Source organism: Propithecus coquereli, unplaced genomic scaffold (genome assembly GCF_000956105.1).
Source record: "Propithecus coquereli isolate 6110/MARCELLA unplaced genomic scaffold, Pcoq_1.0 Scaffold440, whole genome shotgun sequence".
Classification (NCBI taxonomy): Eukaryota; Metazoa; Chordata; class Mammalia; order Primates; family Indriidae; genus Propithecus; species Propithecus coquereli.
In genome coordinates this window covers 2194424-2207550 of record NW_012150175.1, presented here as the reverse complement: position 1 = coordinate 2207550, position 13127 = coordinate 2194424, and the positions used below count along the sequence as shown (strand labels likewise).

Sequence of the window (13127 nt, the reverse complement as noted above, 5' to 3'; positions counted from 1 at the left end):
AATGCTCATATGTTAGTTTCATACACATGTCTAAATGCATAGAAGAAAGACAAATAACAAGGGCTTGGGGTGGGGGAAAAGATGAATAAAATAAATCAAAATATTAATATTTATCTCTTGATGTGATTATGGGTGATTTTTACTTTTCTTCTTTATTTTTCCTTTATTTTCCAAATTTATGCAGTAAAAATGCATTGCTTTCATAACCAGAAAAATATGTATGTTTCTAAAGAAACGACACCAACATAAAAAGAGGGAGAGTCTGATTAGCAAAGACATTAAAGAGAAAAGTAATTGGTATGCAGAATAAAAAGTCACTAACTAATCCACCCACAATTTTTCTCTCTGACATGGCCGCATGAGTCCAGATACCCGTAACAATGATAAAAGAACCCGACAGGCTTCCTGAAGGAAAAGTATTCAGAAAAGTAATGTTACAGTCAGATACTCCCTTTCTATCCCTTGGACATCTGCCCCTAAGCAATCCTTTCCTGATTCTTTTTCTTGTGACACTGTACAAGATTTCTAAGGAGGAAAAAAAAATGTTGATTTTAAAAAGCTGAAAAGATATCTGCATAAAGCCAAAAGTAGAAGAGTTTCATTTAGTAAAAGCTGAACATCAGGCATGAAACCCCTTTCCTACTTCTCCTGGCCCACCTCCTCCCGCTGGCCACTCGCCAACTGCTCATTTGCCCTTTTTCACACAAATTAGATCCCCGAGTTTTAGCTGGGCGCACTGCCACCAACCAAAGGACTACATTTCCCAGCCTTTCTTGCTCAGCAAGACATGGCCACGTGAGTAAGTTCTGACTAATGAGACATGTGAAAATGTTATGTGGGATTTCTAGGAACTTCCTTATAAAAACAGAAGTGCTTTCTTCTTCCCTTCGTCCATCCTGCCGCTTGGAATATGGGTATCAAGGCTGGAGCTCAAACATCCCTTTTGTACTGCAAGAAAACACATTAGCAACTGTGAAGCCACAAGGAGGAGCAGGGATTCCTGCTGATTTTACAGCGATATTCTGGAAGCCTGGACTGCCTACCTTCTTATAGGACTGCCAGGCTTCCTTCAGGAGAAGGAGAGAGAGATACATTTCTATACTGTTTGAACCATTATTACTTTGAGGCTCCTGTTATGTGTATCTACTTGTAACTGACGCAGAAGGAGAACTCGTGCACAGGCAGATGGGTAGGGTGGGGCCTAAGCAGCAGAGGAAATGCTGTCTGTGAACAGGGGTCTTAACTTCGTTTAGTGGGACTTTCTGATAGCAAGAAGCAAGACAAGGTGGGTAACACAAGTTCTCAACAGGACTAAACTTCAGGCAATTCCTGGCAAAGAGTTTTCTATGTGTCATTACAGGCAGCTAATAAATATTTGAATGAATTATTAAATAATCATTCCAAGCCACCGTTTGGACCATTGCTCTATATTTATCTTTACTTACTTGAGGTAGTTACTTGAATCAATCATTATTATCTTCCTTTCAAAATTTTTTTTTTTTTTTGAGACAAAGTCTCACCCTTTTGCCTGGGCTAGAGTGAGTGTCGTGGCGTCAGCCTAGCTCACAGCAACCTCAAACTCCTGGGCTCAAGTGATCCTTCTGCCTCAGCCTCCCGAGGAGCTGGGACTACAGACATGCGCCACCATGCCCAGCTAATTTTTTTCTATATATTTTTAGTTGTCCAATTAATTTCTTTCTATTTTTAGTAGAGACGGGGTCTCGCTCTTGCTCAGGCTGGTTTCGAACTCCTGAGCTCAAACAATCCGCCCGCCTCGGCCTCCCAGAGTGCTAGGATTACAGGCGTGAGCCACCGCGCCCGGCCCTTCCTTTCAAAATTTATTCTAGACCTTTTGACTCTGTCTCCTGACCGCTAACTCCTTCCTTAACCACAGTCTAGCTGCTGTTTTTATTCTCTACGCTGTAACAGTGGTGGGTAAAGCAGACAGAAGCTTATTCTCAAGGACTGGAAGATCATTGTGTGTTCTCCTGTCTCCCTGCCTCCTTCACACACAAATCTTAGAATGTTTTTAATGACTCACAAATCTTAGAACGTTTTTAATGAAGTAGTAAAGAGTCCTTTCTTCCCTCCCTTAAATAACCATTTTTTAAGTGACTAGGTTTCAGATTTGTGGAGTTACGAGAAAGATAATCTGGTCTTTTTTCATAACAGGCATGCAGTCTAGTTCCTGGCACAAAGCTGCTAAGTCATCATCTGGGATAGAACTGGGGCTTTGGCACCCTTGCTGGATCCACAAGTGGACTGTCTCTTCCTGCTGGGGAGTCCCCAGTTTGTTTTTGGGTTAAGTTTCCTTCGTTAGGTTAAATTAGGTACCCTGGCTCAGTCTTCAGGAATATTACCATACGCAATACATACACCCAAGTCAAAGCTTAAAAGTTGTACAGCTTGGCTGGGCACAGTGGCTCATGCCAGTAACCCTAGCACTCTGGGAGGCTGAAGTGAAAGGATCATATAAGGCCAGGAGCTTGAGACTAGCCTGAGCAAAAGCAAGACCCCCGTCTCTACCGAAAATGGAAAAATTAGCTGGGCATGGCGACATGCACCTGTAGTCCCAGCTACCTGGTAGACTGAAGGGGGAGGATCGCTTGAGCCTAGGAGTTTGAAGTTGCAGTGAGCTACGATGACACCATTGCACTCAAGCCTGGGCAAGAGAGTGAGACCCTGTCTCAAAAAAAAAAAAAAAAAGTTGTATGCATATGGTTTGGCCTCACTAACCTGACAGAAGGGTGGTGGAGGGACAGCTTAATCCCCTTGGGTTTGGACCTGGGATCATCAGTGGCTGTTTGCAGAGCTCAGAGCTATACCAATTATCATACATCCCTCTGGCAGCTGTCAGGACTAGGCCTGCTGTCCATTTTCCTCTCCTGTCTACTGCAGGGCCTGTCCTGTCCTAGAAGGGTGGTGAGCATGAGTAGAGCAGCCTGAGAGGGTGCCTCAGGGACAAGTAGTGCCATGTATGTCAGTCCAGGTAATCAAATGGCAGGAACCAATCAGAATGCAACAGCCAGGCCAGCATGAAGGAGATTTCTGATCCACAGTGTGTATCAGCACAGGAGGGCGGGTGGCATGGCTTAGGTACAGGCAGTCAAGGGTCATTCTGGCTGCAGACAACTAGGTCACAGCAGATCAGTGCTGATAAAGTTCAAGAGGTCACAACTATCAACAAGGTTTCAAGCAGATAAAAACTTCATAAAGTCAAGTAGGTTCTACAACCAAGAAGAGCTTCATGGGACCCAAGACTTTTAGGGTTTCCTATTGAACAATACCTTTTATCCTCCCAAATTGACCTTACCTTTCTAGGGCCATTTTTTATGCTCTGCAGTGTATTATACTTTCTAGGGTCCATACTGAGGACTGAGAAGGTCTTGGTTAGTTAGGAAAATCCAAGGCTTCTATATGAATAATCTTTTCCCATCTTCTAAAGAACTTTAGGCTCTTAGTTCCAAAGAAAATCTGTCTCCTCCTAGTAAGTATAAGGCACAGTGAGGTGTATGTGTGTACATGTGTGGTAGGGGGTGGGAGGAAGGCTGTCCATATTCCTCAAAAGTGCCTACGAGGAGAACCTTTGACCTCTTCAGCATCAGAGTCCTTATGCTCAGCAATCAATGAGGCTGTGTTCCAGGCCTGAACACGAGGGGTCCCCAGCATGATTTCTCTCTTCCTGGCCTTCCTTTTCCTTCTCTGTTGGTCTCCATACACATTCTCATTTTGCCTTCCTTATTTTTTTTTTCTGCTCTTCTGCTCATCGAGGTCAGTGAACACAGAGCTCCAGGCTCCAGAAAATTCTGAATACAAAAATCCCAAAATCTATGGACACAATTAGAAAGTTCTATGAATGAGGCTAATGAGAATAAATAACAATATCAACAGTAAAAATACTGAAGTGAATGCTAATTATATGCCAGGAGCTGTGCTAAATGTTCATATACTTTATATAGAGGTAGAAGTTATAAAAAGGACAGCTGTAGGCTCTGGAGCCAGACTGCTTGAGTTGGAATCTCAATCCTCCACTTACTTGCTGTTATCTTACCTATCTCATGAGGTTGTTATGGGGGATGAAACATGTTAATGCATGAACAGGGACAGGCGCAAAGTAAGTACTCAATAAATATTAACTGGTATTATAAAAAAGTCTTACCTACTGTGACATTATGATATCTATATATCTATATCTATCTATATGTTTTTATCCACAGTTTCTGCTCATAACTCCTACAGCCCTTGTTACAGTCTTTTGTTATAATGTCAGGGCACTTTTAGGTCTCAGAAGCAAGCCTCAGAAAAGAGAATCTCTCTCTCTGACCTCCTCTTGCCCTCCTTTCACCTACCAAAGGCAGGACTCTAATCTGATTGTACATCCTAAGACTCCCATTTTAAAAGAGGTCCTGCCCCATACCTTGGAGGAAGGAATGCTGCACAGAGAGGCCAAGAGGAATCTGAACAGACAGGCCTTGCTGCGTTTTCCCATTCAATTAGTATTAGACCACACCCTTTTTGTCCAATCACATTTAGACGTGGCTGTCCATGTTTCAATCATGGCTATCCAATGAAGTATCCATAAAAGGCCCAAGAGGACAGGGTTAGGAGAGCTTCTGGATAACTGAACTCATGGAGGTTCCCGGAGGGTGGCGTGCCTTGGGAGGGTATGGAAGCTCTGTACCCCTTCCCCCATACATTGCCCTATGCATCTCGTCATCTGCATCCTTTGTATTATAATATCCTTTATAACAAACTGGTAAACATGTTTCCCTGAGTTCTGTGAGCCGCTCTAGCAAATCAATCAAACCTAAAGAGGGGGTCATGAGAACCCCAACTTGAAGGTAGTCAGTCAAATTCTGGAGGCTTGGACTTGTGACTGGTAGAGGTGGCAGTCTTGGGGACTGAGCCCTCACCCTGTGGGATCTGATGCTGTCTTCAGGTAGATAGTGTCAGAATTGAATAGGAGGACACCCAGCTGGTGTCTGCCGCAGAACTGATTGCTTGCTTGGTGTATGGGGGGAGAAATCCTACCACATTTGATCACAGAGTCTTCTGTGATTGCTGTCGTATAGTGAGAGTAGAAGAAAAGTTTTTCCACGCTCAGACCTATCATCATCATCATTTTACTGAATTGTCATGGGTTAAGCCTTGTGAGTCAGGTATTATTATGAGTTGGTTATTATTATTATCCCCATTTTATAAACAAGAAAACAGAGGCCCAGAGAAACTGGGTAACTTACCAACATTACCAGATTACGAAAATGGCCACAATACCTTGCAACTTCTCCCATCAACAGGTAGAGTCTATTTTCCCAACTCCTTAAATCTGGGCTGGCCCATTGACCAAATCAATGTAGCAGAAGGAATACTGCATAAATTCTGAGCTTAAGTCTCCAGAGGACTTGCAGCTTCCATGCTTGCTGTCTTGGGAACCCTGCAAGCATCATGTGAAGAAGCCATGAACAGCCAGCTGGAGGATGAGAGACTACACGGAGCAGAAATGATCTGCCATCCCAGCAGAGGCCCCCTAGCTCCCAACAATCAGCCCTGAGTCAATCTGAGAGAGCTAATATAGACATTGAACCACTTTGTAGCTGAGCCTGATTCAAAATGCCAACCCATAGAGTTGTGACCTAAATAGATAGTTGTTTTAAGTTACTAAGTTCCTTAGGAAACAGCAGAGCTAATTTTCAAACCCAGAAAGCCTGGCTATAGATTCTGAAACCTTATACTTTAAACCTTATACTCTTTTTTACATGAATGGGAAATAGAGATTGTTCTGGGTGATGATAAGCTTGTTTAGTTGGTAAGCAAGTTATCTTATAGTGAAGTCTGGAGATGGACTACTGATAAGAATGTGGTTGTATCAAGAAGATAGCCAACTCAAAACATCATAAACAGCCTTTCAACAAATGATGCTGATCAACTGGATATCCACAGACGAAAAAATGAACCTTGACCTAAATCTCACACCTTATACAAAAATTAACTCAAAATGGATCACAGACTTAAAATGTAAAATGTAAAGCTATCAAACTTTCAGGAAAAAACACATGAGAAAATCATCAGGATCTAGGGCTATACAAAGAGTTGATTTGGACTTGACTCCAAAAGTAAAATGCATAAAAAAAAAAAACTGATAAATTAGACTTCATCGAAATAATTTTCCTCCATGAAAGACCCTGTTAGGAGAATGAAATGACAAGTTAACAAACTGGGAGAAAAAATTAGCAAACCACATATCCAACAAAGGACAATGGTTGTGTTATGTATATACCTGGAAGTGCTACGGTTTGTATGTGGTTCATTTGGCCCCAGCAAGTCTCATATTAAAATCTGATCCCTAATATTGGAGGCGGTGTCTGATGGGAGGTGCTTGGATTATGCAGGCAGATCCCTCATGAATGGCTCGCTGCCATTCTTGAGGGAGGGAGGAAATTCTCACTTTTAGTTCCCACGAGAACTGGTTATTAAAAAGAGCCTGGCACTTCCTCCTCTCTCTCTGCTTCCTCTCTTGCTGTGTGATCTGCACACACTGGCTCCCATTCCCCTTCCTCCATGAGTAGAAGCAGCCTGAGTCCCTTGTCAAAAGCAGATGCTGACACTATGATTCTTGTAAAGCCTGCAGAATCATGAGCCAAATAAGCCTCTTTTCTTTATAAATTACTCACCTTCAAGTATTGCTTTATAGCATCACAAATGGATTAAGACAGGAAGATACAAAGAATTCTCAAAATTCAATAGTAAAAAAACTTTACAATTAAAAATGAGCTAAAGACATGAACAGACATTTCACTGAAGAGAACACACAGACAGTAAATAAGCACATGAAAAGATGTTCTACATGATTACTCATTAGGGAAAAGCAAGTTAAATCTACAATGTGGTATCACTATGTACCTATCAGAATGCCTAAAATAAAAAAGAGGGACAACATCAAATGCTGGTGAAGATGCAGAGACCAGCTTGGGCAACATAGTGAGACCCCATCTCTACAAAAAATAAAAATAAAAAAAATTAGCCAGGCATGGCGGCACACTCCTGTAGTCCTAGCCAGTTGGGAGGCTGAGGTAAGGGGATAGCTTAAGCCCAGGAGTTTGAGGCTGCAGTGAGTTGTGATCGTGCCACTGTACTCCAGCCTGGGCAACAGCACAAGACCTTGTCTCAAAAAAAATAAATAAATAAAAGAAAAGAAAAAAAGAACTACACTTCATTAAAAAAAAAAGATGCAGAGAAAGTGGATCACTCATACAATGATGGTGGGAATGTTAAATGGTACAGTCACTTTGCAAAAACACTTTGGCAGTTTCTCATAAAACTAAACATACAACTACTATCTGACCCAACAAGTGCACTTTTGGGCGATTACCCCAGAGATATGAAAACTATGTTCACACAGAATCCTATACACAAATATTCACAGCAGCCTTATTCATAATAGTCAAAAAATGGAAACAACTCAGATGTCCTTCAAGGGTGAATGGTTACACTAACTATGGTATACTGATACCATTAAATACAATTCAATAATTAAAAAAAGGAATCTACTAATACACATAGCAACTTAAATAATTTCCACAGAATTACACTGAGTTAAAAAAAAGAAAATCCTGAAAGGTCACATATTATATCATTCCATTTATTTAGCATTCTCTTTTTTTTTTTCTTTTGAGATAGGGTCTTGCACTGTTTCCTGGGCTAGAGTGCAGTGGTGTCATCATAGCTCACAGTATCCTCAAATGCCTGGGCTCAAGTGATCCTCCTGCCTCAGCCTCCCAGGTAGCTGGGACTACAGGCACGCACCATCAAGCTCTGCTAATTTTTCTATTTTTTGTAGAGACAGAGTCTCGCTCTTGCTCAGGCTGATCTCCAACTCTTGGCCTCAAGTGATCCTCCTGCCTCAGCCTCCCAAAGTGCTAGGATGATAGCCATGAGCCATTGTGTCCTGCCTACATGGCATTCTTAAAATGACAAAATTACAAAAATGTAGAACAGATTAATGGTGGCCAGGGATTAGGGATAAGGAAGAGGAGACTGTCTATAAAAGAGAAATATGAAAGATCCTATGGTAATTGAAATGTTCTGTATCTTGACTGTAGCAGTATCAACACCCTGGTTGAGATATCGGGTGAAGTTGGGTAAAGTGCATAAGGGACCTCTTTGTATTATTTCTTACAACTTCAAGTGAATCTATAACTATCTCAAAATTAAAAACTTAATTACAAAAAAAGCAATGAACAAAAGTAAAGTATGAATACAGGGACTACTTTATTAACAAATACAAACACTTAGAACATTTCACCAGCAGGCTGATTCCTTGCTATTCTCCAATTTTGCCAAACCACATTTTTTTTTCCTCCTTTACAACCTCATTCAAAATACAGTTTGACTACCAAACTTCCCATATACTTATACGTTTCCTATGGTACATACGCAATCTGGAGACAGCTGTGCACTTGACCCAGGGCAGAAGACGTTGCTTGAAGGGCTGGAACCCACAGTGGTAAACTTGACTCAACATGCTGAGATGTAGTCACTAATCGAAGTATCTGCAAAATATATTTTTCCAAAAATGAATGATAAAAAATACAGGACAGTTCATTTTCCTCTACTTCCCCTTACTTTCAGAGTAAAAAATTGACCTTCCTGCTCCGAACTCCTCTCTATTAGGGAAATTTTCATCTCTGTATTACAGAAAAGAGAGAAAGAACAAATGGCTCCTTTCCAGGCTTTAACCCTAGCCCTTCCTTACTAAAACCACCTTAGTTTTTATGTAAGCAAATAGCAATTAAGGGTTATGAATATTGTGAGTGACAAAAACTCTTTAAGGTACAATGTTTATGTAGTGATACTCAATCTTCATACAATTCCTATACCATTATGGGGCCTCCAAGAGATTAATAACAGATCCAACATCCTAAAGCAACCATCTCCACCTTCCTGCTATCACCTCTCAACAGAACCCGGAAATCCACATGTTTGAAATGTCAGCTTGATCCTTGCCAGGCATGAGAAGAGAGAGGAAAGGCCAGAGGCTGCTGTTATGTCCTTCTTTGCTGCTCACAGTAATATAAAGCAACTGTTGCATGCCTGCAAGGAAGTTGGCAATGCCTGCAACTGGCTAACATTTTAAATGACTAGGGGCACATCCTATAGAGGATGAGCACATGGCTAGAATCTCAGAGTTGAGAACATGGTAGTTATGGGCATTTCCCCACCTTGGGTCAAACTTGAGGCTTTAGACAAAGAATAGTTTATCTCACAAAAAAACAGGTGACTCCTTCCTATATGTACACAGAGAACAAGTCATTCATTATTGCCGCTCTTATTATGCTACAGGGACACTACTGTTTTCACAAAGTAAGAAAAATACTTCACCTTCTTTGCTTGTGGGCTTCTTTTTAACTTTTTGCTCTATGGATTGGTGGATATATCCCAGCCCCCTTTAATGTGCCTCAAAAGACTAACAGTGAGTCCCAGAGTGAAGAAAAATAAGGAATGGCATGTATTGCTGCTCTATAATTTATACTGCACAAAGGCACAGAAATGGGTGAGAGAAAAGATTGGTCAGATACATGTGCTATAAAACATATGGCATCAAGTAGGCAATATAAATTGGTAGCGGTGTCTTTGTTGACTTCAGTTTTTGCATAACACTGAAGTATGATTTTAGCCCATGGTTTATGTTTGCTGCTTATATAAATTCCTTCAATAATGGCTGCTAAATAATTATTTACATATGAACGGAAGAGCCAAAGGGTGAAATCAAATAGTGACACTAAATTCTAGTTTCACCTCCTTCATGAAACCTTCCACAGAAACTATAGTCTTTAAGGCTGGACATAATCCTACAGATTAGCTTTTAACTGGTTTATATGATTCTCCTGCTTTTTTCATCTGGACTATAAACTTCTACTGACGATTAGGTACCTGGACTTTGGAGTTGGACAGATTTAGGTTTGAGCTCTGCATTTGCTAGCTGTGTGCCTTTTAGAAAGTTACTTAATCTAAGCCTCAGTTTCCTCACTTGTAAATCAGGGATAATAACACCAAGGACCTCATGAGATTATTGTGTGAATTAAATGAGATAATGCATGGAAAGTGCTTGGGTACAACAGACAGTCAGTAAATGTCAGTTTTCCACCTTCTGTCTTTTAGGCACTCACAATGTCTTACAACCTTTTTTTATTTCCTTCAGTACCCATTACAGGAACAAAGAATTCAATAAATATTCACTGATGGATACAAGCACATAAATATTTATTGACTGGTAAGCCCTTTATTATCTAAGAGTAACTGAGAGCTCTGAATATTTACAGTCACTAAGTTAGAGGTTGAAGACATGTAGGCCTCCTGGCCTCTCCCCTGTACCACACCATCTCTGATTGACCTCCGGAGTTTGGCCACTCTCATTGCAATGGATGGTTCACCATGCCAGCGTTTATTACGGCCTGAAAAAGCAGACAGCTGATCCCAAGGAGCAAAGGATACGTGTGTGTGTGTGTGTGTGTGTGTATGTGCGCGCGCGCGTGTGTGTAAGTGTGTGTCTGTCTAGACTCAATGTCATCGGTTGAAAAAAGTTGCCATGTTTTGACTGAGGACATTTCTCAAGTACCACTTTACACATGCTAAACAGAAAGCCCTTATCTCGCTGATTTGGACAGAGAACTGAACTTCAGTCCCAACAAACTTCACCCAGAAACATGCTCAGCATATGGCTCACCAGGTAAACACAAAGACAAAGATCCAGTGATAAATCTCTCCACCTCAGAGGGCAGGGGATAATGGAGGGGGAAGGGATGAGGTGGGTGGGGGAAGCTGGGGGCGCCCTGATGTGACAGGAAGGCAGGACCACACACCGTATGCCATACTGCAAAAGGGAGCCTGGTTTTTCGGAGAGGGTCACGAATGTCCAGGTGGCCGCGGGGAAGTGAAGACACAGGCCCCTGAGAGTCTGTGTGTGGCCAGTTACAAACCGCCGCATTCCACCACCACCAGTGCAGGTGCACTGGAAGCTGGTTCCGGACTTTCGGACCTAGAAGGGGCCCCGCAGAGTCTTCAAGCCCCCGCAGGGCCCACTTCCTCGTGTGGGTGCACCCAGGGGCCGTCAGGGAGGTCGGGGCCGAAGCCATCCGTAGACCCCGGGGCCTCCATGCCCCAGCATATGGGACCGCGCCGGGCCTTGCAGCGCACCCCGTACTGCCCAGGGCCGCCGCCATCTCTTGGCTGGCGCCCACACCCACCCGCGGGCCAGACCCCCGTGCCCCAGCACCTGCTCGGGCCGCGCCTCCGCAGCCTCCCCGGCGACCCGCGGCCCGGCGCTCACCCCCCTCCCGCTCGGGCCTGGGTGCGCATCCGCCTCCGCAGAGGCGCCGGCTCCTCGCCTCCCCCGCTCGCGGAGTACCTGCCTCGCCGCCACGGCGCCGCGCCCGCTCTCCGCCACTGCCGCCCGGCCCCACGGCCGGCCCGCACTCCGCGCTGCGCTGATTCCGGCGCCAGCTCACTCCTCTTTTTCTTCCGTCCACGTCCCGCACGACCACGTTACGTCAGTGGTGTAGGAGTAAACCCGGGCAGAGGGCCTCCGCTGTTGACTTGGGGCGAGGGGCCGGCGCTGAGCTGCGCCACGGCAACGGCGTAGGCGTCTTCTGAGAATCCGGCCGGCGCTCCACGTGGCGGGCCTGCCCGCCAGGCCCCGGCTGACGCAGGGAGGCGGGGCTCCAGTCCTCTGGGGAGCCCCTGGGTCCCGGGAGGGGCCGGGGGAGCTTCATGGAACCCAGCCAGCGCGCCTTCCAGGCAGGTAGAAAAGGTGGCACCCTCAGCTCGCTGGTAGATTTCATAAGGTGTGTTTGTCAGTGTTGATCATTTACATCCCAGGCACACCTTGAAAAGAGATTGGATCAATTTACACACATTTGCAAACTTTGGCTGTTTAAATAGGAACATTTTGACACTGCAATCAATGATTTGTCCCCTAGTCATCAGGAGGTTTCCCCAATGGTGTTTGCCCAATTCTCTTTCAGCAACGTGGTGCTAAGAATATTGCATTTTAAAATAGTGTATTTAATCTCTGACAGTTGGAAGTATTCCAAAATTGAATTCAGATCCACCCTTAAAATGAGAACACAGAGGATGCCTCAAGAAGGCCCTCATCATATGCTGGTGGCTTGATCTTGGACTTCCCAGACGCCAGAACTATGAAAAATAAATTTCAGTAATTTATAAAAATTACCCAGTCTGTGGTATTCTGTTATAGCAGCACAAAATGGACAGCTACTTTATATGCCAGGCTCCCTAGGTGTGGAAAAAAATACAGCCGAGTTCACAGCCTTAGGGGAGAGAGAGAGAGATGAGCAAATAATTACAATGCCATGTGATACATTGCAGTTCTTTTGGGTGAGGGATGAGAATATGGACTGTTTTAAATTTTGAGCACTTTGGGTTTGAAGTAGAGTGGAAGAAACAAAAGAAATAAAACTGCCCTAAAGTAAGTCACGTCTGGTACCTCAGCTTTTCTTTTAAGATTCTCATCATGTATTTAGCGTAAATTAGGTAATTGTGGGTATAGCCAGAGCCAAGGGACAGGGGCCTTCTCCACTTTAGGTCTGTTCTGGTTCTTCTCTTTTCTTTCTTTTTTATTTATTCATTTATTTTTTAAGAGACAAGGTCTCACTTTATCACCCATGCTGGAGTGCAGTGGCAAGATCATAGCTCACTGCAACCTCGAACTCCTAGGCTCAGGCTGTCCTCCCACCTCAGCCTCCTAAGAAGCTGGGATTATAGGTGCACCCCCATGTCTGGCTATTTTAAATTTTTTTTGTAGGGACAGTGTCTCACTATGTTGCCCAGGTTGGCCTCAAACGTCCTGCCAGAATCTGTTTTTTTCTTTTTTTGTACGAGACAAGGTCTCACTCTGTCCCCCAGGCTGGAGTGCAGTGGCCTGATCATAGATGACTGTAACCTCAAACTCCACGGCTCAAGCAATCCTCCTGCCTCAGCCTCACAAAGTGTTGGGATTACACATATTTTTTTAAAGCTTTCCTGGTGCTTCTGATGTGTAGCTTGGTTTGTGAAACTATGTGATGTTGCATAATGTGGCTGAAACTGGTTTCATTTAAGTGTCCACTCAT

At 43.6% G+C, this 13127-nt stretch overlaps 1 protein-coding gene across 3 annotated transcripts in view; it reads right to left on the bottom strand.

Moving 5' to 3' along the window:
- Positions 1–11716, bottom strand: part of ALDH18A1 (aldehyde dehydrogenase 18 family, member A1) — a 41117-nt gene extending 29401 nt beyond the window's left edge. For 2 of the 3 annotated variants that reach the window (XM_012654504.1, XM_012654506.1), the window contains exon 1: positions 8434–8551. In XM_012654504.1, coding sequence (XP_012509958.1) covers positions 8434–8521 — 88 coding nt within the window. In that variant the 5' untranslated portion in view covers positions 8522–8551. Of the gene's footprint in view, positions 1–8433; positions 8552–11404 lie in introns of those variants that run through there. The other variant, XM_012654505.1, reaches the window with a different exon arrangement.
- Between the last annotated feature and the right edge of the window lie 1411 nt (positions 11717–13127).